Below are 19,617 nucleotides of genomic sequence, written 5' to 3' on the forward strand. Positions count from 1 at the left end.
TTCCATATTTCAGTGGAAATATTTCTGTGTTTCAATGGAAATAATTCCATTTTTCAGTGGAAATAACTCCATGTTTCAGTGGAAATAATCCCATTTTTCAGTGGAAGTAATTCCATGTTTCAATGGAAATACTTCTGTTTTCCAATGGAAATAATTCCGTTTCCCAATGGAAATAACTCCATGTTTCAATGGAAATAATTGCAGTTTCCAATGGAAATAATTCCATTTTTCACTAGAAATAATTCCATGTTTCAGTGGAGCGCGGCTGCTCCCGGGCGCTACCACAGCGCCCGCGGGAGGGGGGGATCCGCGCTCCCCCCGCCCCGGTGGGTGCGGCCGGCGTCCGCGGGGTTGCCGTGGCAACGGAGACAGCGCGGCACGGCCCGGAACGGGCCCGGCCCGGCACGGCGGGACAGGGACACGGGACACGGGACACGGGACAGGCGGTGAGAGGGACATGGGACACGGGACAGGGACACGGGACAGGGACACGGGACACGGGACACGGGAACGGCGGTGAGAGGGACAGGGACACGGGACACGGGACACGGGACAGGGGACAGGCGGTGAGAGGGACAGGGACAGGGACACGGGACAGGGACACGGGAACGGCGGTGAGAGGGACAGGGACACGGGACAGGGACACGGGACACGGGAACGGCGGTGAGAGGGACAGGGACAGGGACAAGGACCAGGGATAGGGATACATGATAGGAACACGGGACAGGGACAGGGACACAGGACAGGGACACGGGACAGGGACACGGGACAGGGACGCGGGAACTGCGGTGAGAGGGACGGACAGGGACAGGGACAAGGACCCGGGATAGGGACACAGGATAGGAACACGGGACAGGGACACGGGACAGGGACACGGGACAGGGACACGGGACAGGCGGTGAGAGGAACACGGGACAGAGGCACGGGACAGGGACACGGGATAGGGACGCGGGACAGGCGGTGAGAGGGACATGGGACAGGGACACGGGACAGGGATAGGGATACAGGATAGGAACACGGGGCAGGGACAGGGACACGGGACAGGGACACGGGATAGGGACACAGGAACGGCAGTGAGAGGGACACGGGAACTGCGTGAGAGGTGAGAGGGACAAGGGACAGGGACAGGGACAAGGACCCGGGATAGGGACACAGGATAGGAACACGGGACAGGGACACGGGAACTTGCGATGAGAGGGACAGGGACAGGGACAAGGACCCCAGATAGGGACACAGGATAGGAACACGGGACAGGGACAGGGACAGGGACACGGGACAGGGACATGGGACAGGGACACAGGAATGGGCCGGGAACAGCAGTGAGAGGGACAGGGACATGGGAATGGGACACCGGACAAGGACACAGAACAGGGACATGGGAACAGCAGTGACAGGGACACGGAATAGGAGAGAGGGACATGGGAGCAGAGAGAGTGAGAGGGACATGGGACACAGGAGGGGACGGAGACAGGGACACGGGAACAGCAGGGACAGGGACATGGGACAGGGACACGGGACAGGGCACCGGGGAATGGGGGACTGGGAGAGGGGACAGTGATGAGGGGACAGGGAGGCAGGATCAGGGACAGCAGACCAGGTAAGGGACAGGGAAGAGGGGACCAGGGCTGAAGGGGACTGGGACAATGGACATGGGAACAGGGACAGGGGGTGAGGGAAAGGGGACAGGGAACTGGGACAGGGGACAGGAGAGAAGAGATGGGGGACCAAGACAGGAGATTGGGGACACAGAGTGGGGACAGGGAGTGTGGGATTGGGAGTGGGTGAGGACACTGGGGACAGGGGACAGGACTGGGTGAGGGACATGACAGAAGGGACACAGGAGAGGGGACTGGGGCTGAGGGACAGGGGAGGCCTTGGGGACACAGTGGCTTTCCTCTGGGGACTGAGGTCTGCTCCAGGCCAGGAGATTCCCCATTCCCTGCCCATCCCAGGGCTGCCCTGGTGGGAGCAGGGGACACAGGGGACAGTCCAGGTGTCAGAGCTGCCTGCAGGGCGATCTCAGGGTAAAAAATCCAAAATTCTTTATCCCCAGGGGTTGAGGTGACACTGCCTGTGCACGTCTGGTGCCAGGGTGTGCTGGCACTGGTGCACATCTGGGTACAGAACAGCTCAGCACGGAAATCTCAGCACAGGAATCTCAGCACAGAAATCTCAGCACTCAAAATTCAGCACAGAAATCGCAGCACAGGAATCTCAGCACAGAAAATTCAGCACAGAAAATTCAGCACAGAAATCTGAGCACAGAATTCTCAGCACAGAACAGCAAAGCACAGAAATCTCAGCACTGAAATCTCAGCACAGAAAGCTCAGCACTGAAAATTCAGCAAAGAAATCTCAGCACAGAAAGCTCAGCACAGAAAATACAGAAAGCTCAGCACTGAAAATTCAGCAAAGAAATCTCAGGACAGGAATCTCAGCCCAGAAAGTACAGAAAGCTCAGCACTGAAAATTCAGCAAAGAAATCTCAGCACAGCAATCTCAGCACAGAAATCTCAGCACTGAAATCTCAACACAGAAAGGTCAGTGCTGAAATCTCAGCACTGAAAATTCAGCGCAGAAAATTCAGCGCAGAATTCTCAGCACAGAAATCTGAGCACAGAATTCTCAGCACTGAAAACTCAGCACAGGAATCTCAGCACAGAAATCTCAGCCCAGAAAGTACAGAAAGCTCAGCACAGAAAATTCAGCACAGAATTCTCAGCACTGAAATCTCAGCACAGAAATCTCAGCACTGAACTCTCCTTTTCCTCCCTCCCACCTCACCTGGGGAACACCTGGAAGTGCAAACAACTCCTGAACACTTCAGCTGAGTGTAAAGGAATTCTCATCCTATTCACACACAGCTCCAGCTCTCCCTGCCCCACCTTCTGCTGGTTTTACATGGCCAGAGGGTCTAAAGCTGCACAAAGAGAACAAACAAAATTCATTTTAACTCTCAGAATTAGCAGATGCTTTGCCTCAGTTGAATTTTCTTTGCCCCAAGCTGGTTTTGTGTTATTTATTAATATTATCACCAATAGTTGAGGTTTCATAGCAGTAAATTCTCTGAGATCTCGACATTATTGCTTAAAGGAAAATCAGTGGGAATAAAGGAAAATCAGATGAGAATAGAGAATTGATTGAACAATAGGAGGTCAAATTCCTAAGCCAATAGTAGCACCCAAATGCAGCTTTTAAATATTATTAAAATGTTCTGTGTGTTCTCCAAACAAAATGCAGCTTTTAAATATTACAATGTTCTATGTGTTCTCCAAACAAAATGCAGCTTTTAAATATGTTTAAATATTAAGTAATATTTAAATATTATCAAATATTTTATGTGTTCTCCAAACAAAATGCAGCTTTTATATATTACAATGTTTTATGTATTCTCCAAATAAAATGCAGTTTCTAAATATTATTAAAATGCATTTTATGTGTTCTCCAAGCAAAATGCAGATTTTAAATACTATTAAAATGTTTAATGTGTTCTCCAAACAAAATGCAGTTTTAAATATTATTTAAATATTATTTAAATATCATTTAAATATTATCAAATATTTTATGTATTCTCCAAAGAAAATGCAGTTTTTAAGTATTACTTAAATATTATTTAAATATTATTAAATGTTTTATGGGTTCTCCAAGCAAAATGCAGTTTTTAAATACTATTAGAATGTTCTTCAAGCAAAATGCAGTTTTTAAATATTATTTAAATATTATTTAAACACTATTAACATGCTTTATGTGTTCTCCAAGCAAAATGCAGTTTTAAAATATTATTTAACTATTATTTAAATATTATCAAATGTTTTATGTTCTCCAAAAAAAATGCAGTTTTTAAATATTATTTAACTATTATTTAAACACTATTAACATGCTTTATGTGTTCTCCAAGCAAAATGCAGTTTTTAAATACTATTAGAATGTTCTCCAAGCAAAATGCAGATTTTAAATACTATTAAAATATTTTATGTGTTCTCCAAACAAAATGCAGTTTTTAAGTATCATTAGAATGTTTTATGTGTTCTCTAAGCAAAATGCAGTTTTTAAATATGATTTAAATATTATCAAACGTTTTATGTGTTCTCCAAACAAAATGCAGTTTTTAAATATTATTTAAATACTATTAACATGCTTTATGTGTTCTCCAAACAAAATGCAGTTTTATAAATATTATTAAAATATTTTCTGTGTTCTCCAAACAAAATACAGTTTTTAAATACTATTAGGATGTTTTATGTGTTCTCCAAACAAAATGCAGTTTTTAATTATTATTTCAATATTATTTCAATATTATCTAAATACTATTAACATGCTTTATGTGTTCTCCAAACAAAATGCAGTTTTTAAATATTATTTAAAGATTATTTAAATATTATCAAATGTTTTATGTTCTCCAAACAAAATGCAGTTTTTAAATATTATTTAAATATTATTTAAACACTATTAACATGATTCATGTGTTCTCCAAACAAAATGCAGTTTTGAAGTATTGTTGAAATGCCTTTTATGTGTTCTCCAAACAAAATGCAGTTTTTAAATATTATTTTAATATGATTTAAATATGATTTAAATATTATCAAACGTTTTATGTGTTCTCCAAACAAAATGCAGTTTTTAAATATTATTTAAATACTACTAACATGCTTTATGTGTTCTCCAAACAAAATGCAGTTTTACAAATATTATTAAAATATTTTCTGTGTTCTCCAAACAAAATACAGTTTTTAAATACTACTAACATGCTTTATGTGTTCTCCAAACAAAATGCAGGTTTTAAATATTATTTAACTATTATTTAAACACTATTAACATGCTTTATGTGTTCTCCAAACAAAATGCAGTTTTACAAATATTATTTAAATATTATTTAAATATTATCAAATGTTTTATGTTCTCCAAAAAAAATGCAGTTTTTAAATATTATTTAAATATTATTTAAACACTATTAACATGCTTTATGTGTTCTCCAAACAAAATGCAGTTTTTAAGTATTATTTAAATATTATTTAAATATTATCAAATGTTTTATGTGTTCTCCAAAAAAATGCAGTTTTTAAATATTATTTAAATATTATTTAAACACTATTAACATGCTTTATGTGTTCTCCAAACAAAATGCAGTTTTTAAATATTATTAGAATGTTCTCCAAGCAAAATGCAGATTTTAAATACTATTAAAATATTTTCTGTGTTCTCCAAACAAAATGCAGTTTTTAAGTATCACTAGAATGTTTTATGTGTTCTCCAAGCAAAATGCAGTTTTTAAATATGATTTAAATATGATTTAAATATTATCAAACGTTTTATGTGTTCTCCAAACAAAATGCAGTTTTTAAATATTATTTAAATACTATTAACATGCTTTATGTGTTCTCCAAGCAAAATGCAGTTTTATAAATATTATTAATATTTTCTGTGTTCTCCAAACAAAATGCAGTTTTTAAATATTATTTAAATATTATTTAAATATTATCTAAATACTATTAACATGCTTTATGTGTTCTCCAAACAAAATGCAGTTCTAAATATTATTTAACTATTATTTAAATATTATCAAATGTTTTATGTTCTCCAAAAAAAATGCAGGTTTTAAATATTACTTAAATATTATTTAAATATTATTAAATGTTTTATGGGTTCTCCAAGCAAAATGCAGTTTTTAAATACTATTAAAATGTTTTATGTGTTCTCCAAACAAAATGCAGGTTTTAAATATTACTTAAATATTATTTAAATACTATTAACATGCTTTATGTGTTCTCCAAGCAAAATGCAGTTTTAAAATATTATTTAAATATTATTTAAATATTATCAAATGTTTTATGTTCTCCAAAGAAAAATGCAGTTTTTAAATATTATTTAAATATTATTTAAACACTATTAACATGCTTTATGTGTTCTCCAAACAAAATGCAGTTCTAAATATTATTTAACTATTATTTAAATATTATCAAATGTTTTATGTTTTCTCCAAGCAAAATGCAGTTTTAAAATATTATTTAATATTATTTAAACACTATTAACATGCTTTATGTGTTCTCCAAACCAAATGCAGTTTTGAAGTATTGTTGAAATGCATTTTATGTGTTCTCCAAGTAAAATGCAGATTTTAAATACTATTAAAATGGTTTATGTGTTTTCCAAACAAAATGCAGTTTTTAAATATGATTTAAATATTATCAAACGTTTTATGTGTTCTCCAAACAAAATGCAGTTTTATAAATATTATTAAAATATTTTCTGTGTTCTCCAAACAAAATGCAGTTTTTAAATATTATTTAAATATTATTTAAATATTATCTAAATACTATTAACATGCTTTATGTGTTCTCCAAACCAAATGCAGTTTTTAAATATTATTTAAATATTATTTCAATATTATTTAAATATTATCTAAACACTATTACCATGCTTTATGTGTTCTCCAAACAAGATGCAGTTTTACCAATATGATTACAATATTTTCTGTGTTCTCCAGCCAGGGCTGGGTGACCCAGCGGCGCCAGGCAGGGGATGAACCCTCCCACCATGAGATTCCTGTCGGTCCCTTCCCCGCTCACTCACCCCCAGAGCAGCATCCAGGTGCCCCCAAAAACCCTGGTGCCGCCCGAGTTCCAGGCTGCCCGCTGGGCCGGGGACAGCAGCTCTGCCTCCAGCGCCGAGGATTCCCAGGATTCTGCCTCCGAGGGCCTGGAAAAGCAGAGGGAGCTCCAGCAGAACCAGGGGCTGGCAGGGCACGAGCGTGGGGACAGCGTGGACGGGGACAGCGTGGATGGGGACAGCCTGGAGGAGACGAGCTCTGCAGAGGAAGGAGCTGAGCGCGACGCAAAAGAGAAAAGAAAAGCGAAGATTTGTGGCAGGTAAGGCACAAAACTTGAGTGGAGCACAATAATTCTGGTGGTTTTAATTTGATGTTCACAGAATCACAGAAATTCTAGGTTGGAAGAGACCTTTGAGATCTTCGAGTCCAACCCATGTTCTAACACCTTAACTAGATCACAGAGTCACAGAATCACAGAATCACAGAATTTCTAGGTTGGACAAGATCTTTAAGATCATCGAGTCCAGCCCATGTTCCAACACCTCAATTAGATCACAGAATCACAGAAATTCTAGGTTGGAAGAGACCTTTGAGATCTTCGAGTCCAACCCATGTTCTATCACCTCAATTAGATCACAGAATCACAGAATCACAGAAATTCTAGGTTGGAAGAGACCTTTAAGATCTTTGAGACCAACCCAGGTTCTAACACCTCAACTAGGTCACAGAATCACAGAATCACAGAAATTCTAGGTTGGAAGAGACCTTTAAGATCTTTGAGACCAACCCAGGTTCTAACACCTCAACTAGGTCACAGAATCACAGAATCACAGAAATTCTAGGTTGGAAGAGACCTTTGAGATCTTCGAGTCCAACCCATGTTCCAACACCTCATCTAGATCACAGAATCACAGAAATTCTTGTTTGGAAGAGACCTTTAAGGTCATCGAGTCCAACCCATGTTCTAACACCTCATCTAGATCACAGAATCACAGAAATTCTAGGTTGGAAGAGACCTTTAAGGTCATCGAGTCCAGCCCATGTTCTAATACCTCAATTAGATCACAGAATCACAGAATCACAGAATTTCTAGGTTGGACAAGATCTTTAAGATCATCGAGTCCAACCCATGTTCCAACACCTCAACTAGATCATGGCACCCAGTGCCACATCAGTCTTTTTTTAAACTCTTCAAGGGATGGTGACTCCACCACCTCCCTGGGTGGATGATTCCAGTGTTTGACCACTCTTTCTGTGAAAAACTTCCTCCTTAATTCTAGCCTGTATCTCCCTTGGTGCAGCTTGAGACTGTGTCCTCTTGTTGTTCCTCAAGGCCACGTTGAAACATCCTTCAGAAAGCATTAACTGGGTGCATAAAATAAAATAAAATTGAATATCCTGTCATATGCACGGAAGGTTTAACCCTGCCTTCAGAAGGCATTAACTGGGTGCATAAAATAAAATAAAATTGAATATCCTGTCATATGCACGGAAGGTTTAACCCTGGATAAATTGGGAATAATTCTTGAGTTTAAAGGGATTACATTAAACCCCAAGTAATAACAACGTGCAGTTTCAATTTAATAGTCTACTTAAAATGAAATGACAAACAAATGAAGGCTAAATGATTAATAGCATGCTTTTATTCACCTCCTCAACAAGCAAAATGGCCAGTTATTGAATATTTTATTGTGAGTGCAAATGATGTTAATTGTACTAGAAACACGCTCTAATTTTTAGTAATTTTTTTGGACTGAATACCGCGCTGAATGTGAGGCTCTTCATTAAATGGAAATTTGATTTTATTTTGTTTGAACTCAGCCCAGTGAGCACTCCAGCGCAGTCCATTAAGCAGAGCGAATATCGCGGCACATCCACATGCAAACCCCCTCTCCACATCCATTACCAGGCTGGGAATTTGAAGAGGAAATGCTGCAGCTGTTGTGTGCTCAGCACACTTTTGTTGAGCAGCGCCGGGTCCATCCGAGCTCCCCAGGAGCAATCAAAGGTGCCCTTTTTGTCCGTCCGTGATGAGGGATGAAGGAGCTCTTCACACTCATCATGGTGACCCGGGCTGAGCCCCACCATCGGGTTCTGTGCACACATTTCAGCACAAAGGGGCTCTTTAGCATTATCCCGGGCCGTTTCAATCATGGCAATTAGCTCACATATTTCTGGACTCGCTTCCCAGCAGCCTCACCTCGTGCTGTTTACCTGCAGATGGGAATAATGAGATTTTCCCTGGTGGAAATCAGCTCCAGGAGAGCATGGCAGCCGTGCCCACCTGGAAAGCAAAGAAAAACGGATTATTTTGTTATTTGGAGCCACTTGTAATATAGGCAGAGGCATGAAAGGATGAATAAACTATTTAAATTTTTTTTATTTCATTAACAAGGCCACAGGTTGAGGAATCCAGCAGATTTGTGTAACAGGAGCTGAAGAATCAACCAGGTTTCAGTGGCTGTAAATGTGCCCAGGGCTGTGCTGCAGGTCCAGAGATGAAAAAACTGTATTAAATATATATAGAAATATAGGTAGAGACATGTAACTCATTGATAAAGGATGAAATATTTATTTATTTATTTATTTATTTATATCATTAACAAGGCCTCAGGTTGAGGAATCCAGCAGATTTGTGTAACAGGAGCTGAAGAATCAACCAGGTTTCAGTGGCTGTAAATGTGCCCAGGGCTGTACTGCAGGTCTAGGGAAGAAAAAAATATATTGAAAATAAATAGAAATATAGGCAGAGGCGTGTAACTCATTGAGAAAGGATTAATAACAGGTTTTTTTTTTTTTAATATAATTATCAAGGCCTCAGGTTGAGGCCAGAGATGAAAAAGCTGTGTTAAATATATATAGAAATATAGGTAGAGCCATGTAACTCATTGATAAAGGATGAATAAATTATTTATTTATTTATTTATATCATTAACAAGGCCACAGGTTGGGGAATCCAGCAGATTTCTTTAATAGGAATCAACCAGGTTTCAGTGGCTGTAAATGTCCCCAGGGCTGTGCTGCAGGTCTAGGGAAGAAAAAAATATATAGAAAATAAATAGAAATATAGGCAGAGGCGTGTAACTCATTGAGAAAGGATTAATAAAATGTTGGTTTTTTTTTTAAATATAATTATCAAGGCCTCAGGTTGAGGAATCCAGCAGATTTTTTAATAGAAGTCAACCAGGTTTCAGTGGCTGTAAATGTGCCCAGGGCTGTGCTGCAGGTCCAGCGATGAAAAAACTGTATTAAATATATATAGAAATATAGGTAGAGACATGTAACTCATTGATAAAGGATGAAATATTTATTTATTTATTTATTTATTTATATCATTAACAAGGCCTCAGGTTGAGGAATCCAGCAGATTTGTGTAACAAGAGCTGAAGAATCAACCAGGTTTCAGTGGCTGTAAATGTCCCCAGGGCTGTGCGCAGGTCTAGGGAAGAAAAAAATATATTGAAAATAAATAGAAATATAGGCAGAGGCGTGTAACTCATTGAGAAAGGATTAATAAAAGTTTGTTTGGTTTTTTTTTTAATATAATTATCAAGGCCTCAGGTTGAGGAATCCAGCAGATTTCTTTAATAGGAATCAACCAGGTTTCAGTGGCTGTAAATGTGCCCAGGGCTGTTGCTGCAGGTCCAGAGATGAACAAATTGTGTTAAAAATAACATTGAGAAAGGATTAATAAAATAACATTGAGAAAGGATTAATAAAATGTTGGTTTTTTTTTTTTTAATATAATTATCAAGGCCTCAGGTTGAGGAATCCAGCAGATTTCTTTAATAGGAATCAACCAGGTTTCAGTGCCTGTAAATGTGCCCAGGGCTGTGCTGCAGGTCCAGAGATGAAAAAACTGTGTTAAATATATATAGAAATATAGGTAGAGACATGTAACTCATTGATAAAGGATGAATAAATTATTTATTTATTTATTTATTTATTTATTTATTTATATCATTAACAAGGCCTCAGGCTGAGGAATCCAGCAGATTTCTTTAATAGAAATCAACCAGGTTTCAGTGGCTGTAAATGTCCCCAGGGCTGTACCGCAGGTCTAGGGAAGAAAAAAATATATTGAAAATAAATAGAAATATAGGCAGAGGCGTGTAACTCATTGAGAAAGGATTAATAAAAGGTTTTTTTTTTTTTTAATATAATTATCAAGGCCTCAGGTTGAGGAATCCAGCAGATTTCTTTAATAGGAATCAACCAGGTTTCAGTGGCTGCAAATGTGCCCAGGGCTGTTGCTGCAGGTCCAGCGATGAAAAAACTGTATTAAATATATATAGAAATATAGGTAGAGCCATGTACCTCATTGATAAAGGATGAATAAATTATTTATTTATTTATTTATTTATTTATATCATTAACAAGGCCTCAGGTTGAGGAATCCAGCAGATTTCTTTAATAGGAATCAACCAGGTTTCAGTGGCTGTAAATGTCCCCAGGGCTGTACTGCAGGTCTAGGGAAGAAAAAAATATATTGAAAATAAATAGAAATATAGGCAGAGGCATGTAGCTCGTTGAGAAAGGATGGATAAATTATTTATTTCTTTTAATATCATTAACAAGGCCACAGGTTGAGGAATCCAGCAGATTTCTTTAATAGGAATCAACCAGGTTATTTAAAAATCTTTTCTAGAAGGAGTTTTTTAATCAAAGCATCAGGATGTTTCACAGGAATGAGGAGAGAAAATAAGAACACAGAGCTTGTTTGGACAGTCTCAAAAGGACACTTGAAATCTGATTTTACCAAGAATTTCACTTTTATTTCACTCAGCAGAGCCTTTGGAGAAGGAACAACACAAATTGCCTTTTGGAGACTGTGTCGTGTTTAAGGAGACAACAGAACAATGCAATTTATCATTTCACCTTTTAACTGATTCTACAAAGATTTAAAAATTTCCATGCCAAATTTAAGATAATGATTGTATCCCACTGTGATGATGGGAATTAAAAAGGGAGAGGAATTCCTGCCTAAATTTTCTACCAAAAATCTTTGATAAAAGTCTGATGAATTACTGAAATAATTCATTTGGCCACAACAAGACATCAGTTTGCACTGAAATAATACAGAATTTGCACTGAAATAATACAGAATTTGTACCATTTATACAGAAATAATTTGGGTTTTGGTTTTGTATTTAAATTAGGAATCAACAGCCTGTGGACAAATATTCCAGCCTGAGGTACAATCCTCATTGGAAGAATGCAAAAAAAGGAGATTTTTTTGAGGCAGAGAAGGCACCCCAGATTTTTGGAGGAAGCAGAGGGGACTTTTCAATGGATTCATTTTATCTCCATTCTGATGGCTCCTCAGAGGACAATCACCAGAGCCAGGATTCACTCCCAGAGATTGATCCAGAATTATTCACATTTCATGGAGCGAACGTGGCCAGCGCCAAAGCTGATGGGCCACAAAGCAAAGGGGAGGAACCTGCGGATGGATTTCATTGCAAAAATCATCCTGGCCACGCTTTTCCTCCTCAGAACCTGCAGGATCCACCCCAAAGAGCCAAAAAAAACTTTGTGAAAAAGAACAAACGGACTTTGGGACAGTCCGAGAGGATCAATTCCTACCTTGAGCTGCACAATAAAAAGCAGCAAGTTCTTCAAGGGCAGGTGGGTAAATGTAGAAATTCCCTACATTTTATACATTTAGAATTTTCAGATGAAATCTATCTATAAAGTTGCTGAATTTGGATGTTTAATGCTGTCAGCTTGTGGCTTTTAAAGTAATTATTAGTGACAAGAAATTCTGACTATACACAGTCTGGAAGTTCTGATTTCCTTTTTGAGAGAATTTAATCATTGAATTTATAATTTTATAAATTTAGAATTTATACATTTAGAATTTTCAGATGAAATATATCTATAAAAGCACCGAATTTGGATGTTTAAAGCTGTCAGTATGTGGCTTTTAAAGTAAATATTAGTGACAAGAAATTCTGACTATGCACAGTCTGGAAGTTCTGATTTCCTTTTTGAGAGAATTTAATCATTGAATTTAGAATTTTAGAATTTTAAATTTTATAAATTTAGAATTTATACATTTAGAATTTTTCAGATGAAATCTATCTATAAAAGCACTGAATTTGGATGTTTAAAGCTGTCATCTTTTAGCTTTTAAAGTAAATATTAGTGACAAGTTCTGACCATGCACAGTTTGGAAGTTCTGACCATGCATAGTATGTAAGTTCTAACTTCCTTTTTTAGAGAATTTTATAATTGAATTAATAATTTTGGACTTTTAAATTTTATAAATTTAGAATTTTTCAGATGAAATCTATCCATAAAAGCACTGAATCTGGATGTTTAAAGCTGTCAGCTTGTGGCTTTTAAAGTAATTATTAGTGACAAGAAATTCTGACTATGCACAGTCTGGAAGTTCTGATTTCCTTTTTTAGAGAATTTAATCATTGAATTAATAATTTTAGACTTTTAAATTTTATAAGTTTAGAATTTTTCAGATGAAATCTATCTATAAAAGCATCGAATTTGGATGTTTAAAGCTGTCATCTTTTGGCCTTTAAAGTAAATATTAGTGACAAGTTCTGACCATGCACAGTTTGGAAGTTCTGACCATGCATAGTGTGGAAGTTCTAACTTCCTTTTTGAGAGAATTTAATCATTGAATTTAGAATTTTAGAATTTTAAATTTTATAAATTTAGAAATTTTACATTTATATAAATTGATAAATATTATAGATGAATACATTTATAAAAGCACTGAATCTGGATGTTTAAAGCTGGCATCTTGTGGCTTTTAAAGTAATTATTAGTGACAAGAAGTTCTGACTATGCACAGTCTGGAAGTTCTGACTTCCTTTTTGAGAGAATTTAATCATTGAATTTAGAATTTTAGAATTTTAAATTTTATAAATTTAGAATTTTTCAGATGAAATCTATCCATAAAAGCACTGAATTTGGATGTTTAAAGCTGTCATCTTTTAGCTTTTAAAGTAAATATTAGTGACAAGTTCTGACCATGCACAGTTTGGAAGTTCTGACCATGCATAGTATGGAAGTTCTAACTTCCTTTTTTAGAGAATTTTAATAATTGAATTAATAATTTTAGACTTTTAAATTTTATAAATTTAGAATTTTTCAGATGAAATCTATCCATAAAAGCACTGAATTTGGATGTTTAAAGCTGTCAGTATGTGGCTTTTAAAGTAATTATTACTTTAAGAAATTCTGACTTTACACAGTCTGGAAGTTCTGACCATGCATAGTCTGGAAGTTCTGACTTCCTTTTTTAGATAATTTAATCATTGAATTTATGATTTTAGAATTTTAAATTTTATAAATTTAGAAATTGTACATTTATATAAATTGATAAATATTATCGATGAATACATTTATAAAAGCACTGAATCTGGATGTTTAAAGCTGGCATCTTTTGGCCTTTAAAGTAATTATTAGTGACAAGAAGTTCTGACTATGCCAAGCCTGGAAGTTCTGACTTCCTTTTTGAGAGAATTTAATCATTGAATTTAGAATTTTAGACTTTTAAATTTTATAAATTTAGAATTTATACATTTAGAATTTTTCAGATGAAATGTATCTATAAAAGCACTGAATCTGGATGTTTAAAGCTGTCATCTTTTGGCCTTTAAAGTAATTATTAGTGACAAGAAGTTCTGACTATGCACAGTCTGGAAGTTCTGATTTCCTTTTTTAGAGAATTTAATCATTGAATTAATAATTTTAGACTTTTAAATTTTATAAATTTAGAATTTTTCAGATGAAATCTATCTATAAAAGCACTGAATTTGGATGTTTAAAGCTGTCATCTTTTGGCCTTTAAAATAAATATTAGTGACAAGTTCTGACCATGCACAGTTTGGAAGTTCTGACCATGCATAGTGTGGAAGTTCTGACTTCCTTTTTTAGAGAATTTAATCATTGAATTAATAATTTTAGACTTTTAAATTTTATAAATTTAGAATTTTTCAGATGAAATCTATCTATAAAAGCACTGAATTTGGATGTTTAAAGCTGGCCTTTAAAGTAATCATTAGTGACAAGAAGTTCTGACCGATGGACATGGTGGAAATTCTGACTTTGCACATCCTGAAGTTCTGACTTTGCTCAGTCTCAGCCCTCTTGCGGCAAGCTTCCAGAGGAAATGTAATTACACTTCCTAATGAACCTTTAGAAACGAGTTCATTGCTTTTCCTTGCTATTTATTATGCATAATGGGAATTGGGGGGTCACTGAATGACTCCACATAGAAAATTGTCACCTTGGGGAGCTCCAGGTGTCACCTCTGCCAAGGCTAATGAAGATTGACACAACCTCAGAGGGAATTTTCTGCCTTCATTCCAGGCAGGAATGATGGACTGGATTTTTTTCTCTAGTAGATCTATTAAGAGCACTTTTTTTTTTTTTTTTTTTTACTTCTAATTTGGTTGATGGTAAAAATAATGAGTGTGGATGGATGCTAATTAGAGCTGTGTTGATATGATTATGTTTGCTATTCAGGGAATTCTGGAAATCTTTCCGAAGTGTTGGAGCCAGGGATCAGGACTTTATTGTGCACTGTTTAAAAATATGGAATAGAAGAAGGAATCAGTTAAAATCAGGGTTGTGAGATAAGATTATTTCACTGAAATGGACGAAAGAGAGGTGACCCAGCAGGCACAGGGGGTGTAGGAAAGTTTCTTCATGACCTTGACAAATTACAGGGAAGTTGTGGAATTCCCATCCTTGGAAATGTTCCACGACAGGGCTTGGAGCAGCCTGGGCTGGTGTAGAATATCCCTGCCCATGGGACAGGATTTGAGGTCCCTTCCCACCAAAACATTCCATCATTTGTGATTCCATGAGTGGCATCAGCACCTGCTGGCAGCCACCCCTGGATCTGCTGCAGGACAGGCAGAAGTTACTGATTAATTTATTGTTAATTGGCAGTTCATTTACTGATTCCTGAGCAGATATCCACGGCTCAGTCTTGTTGGAAGGGGTGACAAAAGCCCTGAGGGGACAATGGTGGCAACTTTGGTCACCTCACCTGGAAAACTCTGTCCAAAAGTGCAAAACCACCAAGGAACATGGTCAGCAATCAAACTGTGCTTCCTAAACTGATTATTCTGGGTTTGCAGAGGGTTGGAGCTGAATTTATTGATCTGCTCACTGCTGGGGTTGTGGCAATGAAATGGTGTTTGCTGTGAGGGCACAACTGAGTTAAAACACTTCCAGCCTCATTGTGCAAGATTTACATTTACAGATTTCCCAAAGCACACCACAAACTCTGTACATTTCCTAATTCCTACAGCATTTTATACTGCATTTTATACTCGTAAAGCAGCCCATGATGAGTTTCTTTGAGAGGAGCAGCAGCGGCCCAAGCCAGCTCAGCTGTGCTCAATCCCGGTTGCTTTCCTACCTCCAGGGCCCTCACTTCAAAGCCAGGCACATAATGTACAATTTTTTAATGGCTCTAGAAAAAGATCCTGAGATACTGCAGAAATTACTGATTAATTTACTGTTAATTGGCTGTTCATTTACTGATTCCTGAGCAGATATCCATGGCTCAGTCTTTTGGAAGGGGTGACAAAGGCCCTGAGGGGACAATGGTGGCAACTTTGGTCACCTCACCTGGAAAACTCTGTCCAAAAGTGCAAAACCACCAAGAAACAGATGAGCCACATGTCAGCAATCAAACTGTGCTTCCTAAACTGGTCATTCTGGAATATGCAGGGAGTTGGAGCTGAATTTATTGATCTGCTCACTGCTGGGGTTGTGGCAATGAAATGGTGTTTGCTCTGAGGGCACAACTGAGTTAAAACAGCCTCATTCTGCAAGATTTACATTTATATTTACAGATTTCCAAAAGCACACCACAAAACCGTGCTGATCTGTACATTTCCTAATTCCTACAGCATTTTATACTGCATTTTATACTCGTAAAGCAGCCCATGATGAGTTTCTTTGAGAGGAGCAGCAGCGGCCCAAGCCAGCTCAGCTGTGCTCAATCCCGGTTGCTTTCCTACCTCCAGGGCCCTCACTTCAAAGCCAGGAACATAATGTACAATTTTTTAATGGATCTAGAAAAAGATCCTGAGATCCTGCAGAAGTTACTGATTAATTTACTGTTAATTGGCAGTTCATTTACTGATTCCTGAGCAGATATCCACAGCTCAGTCTTTTGGAAGAGGTGACAAAGGCCCTGAGGGGACAATGGTGGCAACTTTGGTCACCTCACCTGGAAAACTCTGTCCAAAAGTGCAAAACCACCAAGGAACAGATGAGCCACATGTCAGCAATCCAGCTGTGCTTCCTAAACTGATCATTCTGGAATATGCAGGGAGTTGGAGCTGAATTTATTGATCTGCTCACTGCTGGGGTTGTGGCAATGAAATGGTGTTTGCTCTGAGGGCACAACTGAGTTAAAACACTTCCAGCCTCGTTGTGCAAGATTTACATTTACAGATTTCCCAAAGCACACCACAAACTCTGTACATTTCCTGATTCATACAGCATTTTATACTCGTAAAGCAGCCCATGATGAGTTTCTTTGAGAGGAGCAGCAGCGGCCCGAGCCAGCTCAGCTGTGCTCAATCCCGGTTGCTTTCCTACCTCCAGGGCCCTCACTTCAAAGCCAGGAACATAATGTACAATTTTTGAATGGCTCTAGAAAAAAAAGATCCTGAGGTCCTGCAGAAGTTACTGATTAATTTACTGTTAATTGGCAGTTCATTTACTGATTCCTGAGCACATATCCATGGCTCAGTCTTGTTGGAAGGGGTGACAAAGGCCCTGAGGGGACAATGGTGGCAACTTTGGTCACCCCACCTGGAAAACTCTGTCCAAAAGTGCAAAACCACCAAGGAACAGATGAGCCACATGTCAGCAATCAAACTGTGCTTCCTAAACTGATTATTCTGGGGTTTGCAGAGGGTTGGAGCTGAATTTATTGATCTGCTCATTGCTGGGGTTGTAGCAATGAAATGGTGTTTGCTCTGAGGGCACAACTGAGTTAAAACTCTTCCAGCCTCATTGTGCAAGATTTACATTTACAGATTTCCCAAAACACACCACAAACCCGTGCTGATCTGTACATTTCCTAATTCCTACAGTATTTTATACTGCATTTTATACTCCTAAAGCAGCTCTTTGAGGAGCAGCAGCGGCCCGAGCCAGCTCAGCTGTGCTCAATCCCGGTTGCTTTCCTACCTCCAGGGCCCTCACTTCAAAGCCAGGAACATAATGCACAATTTTTTAATGGCTCTAGAAAAAGATCCTGAGATCCTGCAGAAGTTACTGATTAATTTACTGTTAATTGGCAGTTCATTTACTGATTCCTGAGCAGATATCCATGGCTCAGTCTTTTGGAAGGGGTGACAAAGGCCCTGAGTGGACAATGGTGGCAACTTTGGTCACCTCACCTGGAAAACTCTGTCCAAAAGTGCAAAATCACCAAGGAACAGATGAGCCACATGTCAGCAATCCAGCTGTGCTTCCTAAACTGATTATTCTGGGGTTTGCAGAGGGTTGGAGCTGAATTTATTGATGTGCTCACTGCTGGGGTTGTGGCAATGAAATGGTGTTTGCTCTGAGGGCACAACTGAGTTAAAACTCTTCCAGCCTCGTTGTGCAAGATTTACATTTACAGATTTCCCAAAGCACACCACAAACTCTGTACATTTCCTAATTCCTACAGCATTTTATACTGCATTTTATACTCGTAAAGCAGCCCATGATGAGTTTCTTTGAGAGGAGCAGCAGCGGCCCAAGCCAGCTCAGCTGTGCTCAATCCCGGTTGCTTTCCTACCTCCAGGACCCTCACTTCAAAGCCAGGAACATAATGTACAATTTTTTAATGGCTCTAGAAAAAGATCCTGAGGTCCTGCAGAAGTTACTGATTAATTTACTGTTAATTGGCAGTTCATTTACTGATTCCTGAGCACATATCCACGGCTCAGTCTTTTGGAAGGGGTGACAAAGGCCCTGAGGGGACAATGGTGGCCACTTTGGTCACCTCACCTGGAAAACTCTGTCCAAAAGTGCAAAACCACCAAGGAACAGATGAGCCACATGTCAGCAATCCAGCTGTGCTTCCTAAACTGATTATTCTGGGTTTTGCAGAGGGTTGGAGCTGAATTTATTGATCTGCTCACTGCTGGGGTTGTGGCAATGAAATGGTGTTTGCTCTGAGGGCACAACTGAGTTAAAACACTTCCAGCCTCATTGTGCAAGATTTACATTTACAGATTTCCCAAAGCACACCACAAACTCTGTACATTTCCTAATTCCTACAGCATTTTATACTCGTAAAGCAGCCCATGATGAGTTTCTTTGAGAGGAGCAGCAGCGGCCCGAGCCAGCTCAGCTGTGCTCAATCCCGGTTGCTTTCCTACCTCCGGGGCCCTCACTTCAAAGCCAGGAACATAATGTACAATTTTTTAATGGCTCTAGAGCAAGGCACTCAGACTGTGTGTGCACCGAGCCTTCCCTCGGTGTAAACACCTCATCAAGATTGCCTGGGCTCCAACAATAGCAGCCAAATGCAATTGGAGAAGCTGAAGGCTTTGAAGTCCTCCCTGCAAAGGCTGGTTTGCCAGTCTGGGATAATGACATGCCATGATTGCTGCCTTTGTTGTATCTTTTCAGTGGAGAAGCAATTACGGGCCTCAATTTAACAGAATAGGCATTACACAGCTTATGATTCTCAAAATGCAATTTCATTTGATCATTTGCTCGATTTGATTGGTATTAATAGAATGGTTCACAAAAAAAAAAAAAAAAAAAAAGGGAAAAAAAGAAGGGGAAAAAAAAAATTGCTGGCAGAGGTTGTGTCCTGTTCCTCTTTCAAAGAGATAATGTAGAAGTATGTTTTACCTGCCCAGCACTCCATCCATGCACTCAGGCACTTGGTTCCACCAAAAACATTTTATTCTGTCCGTCCACAGCTCAGCAAAAACCTCCGTGGTATTTTTTAATTTTCTTGTGAATTTTTTTCCAGGGATTTACGTTGAATTTGGAGCCATGAGATCGACTATAAACTCAGTAATAAACCCTCCCTTCCTTTTCCTTCTGCCTCAATCTCTTACCCCCAA

General features: G+C 38.5%; 1 protein-coding gene across 5 annotated transcripts in view; it reads left to right on the forward strand.

Moving 5' to 3' along the window:
- Positions 1-319: 319 nt before the first annotated feature.
- The window catches only part of JHY (junctional cadherin complex regulator), a 34,739-nt gene continuing 15,441 nt past the window's right edge, over positions 320-19,617 (forward strand). The window contains exons 1-4 of one of the 5 annotated variants that reach the window (XM_074559623.1): positions 320-446; positions 2,054-2,833; positions 6,489-6,866; positions 11,707-12,175. In XM_074559623.1, the coding sequence (XP_074415724.1) occupies positions 6,520-6,866; positions 11,707-12,175 (816 nt within the window). In that variant the 5' untranslated portion in view covers positions 320-446; positions 2,054-2,833; positions 6,489-6,519. Of the gene's footprint in view, positions 447-598; positions 615-2,053; positions 2,834-6,484; positions 6,867-11,706; positions 12,176-19,617 lie in introns of those variants that run through there. The other 4 variants (XM_074559625.1, XM_074559621.1, XM_074559620.1 and 1 more) reach the window with 4 other exon arrangements.

The sequence above is a fragment of the Zonotrichia albicollis genome, chromosome 27 (assembly GCF_047830755.1).
Source record: "Zonotrichia albicollis isolate bZonAlb1 chromosome 27, bZonAlb1.hap1, whole genome shotgun sequence".
In the NCBI taxonomy this organism is placed as follows: Eukaryota; Metazoa; Chordata; class Aves; order Passeriformes; family Passerellidae; genus Zonotrichia; species Zonotrichia albicollis.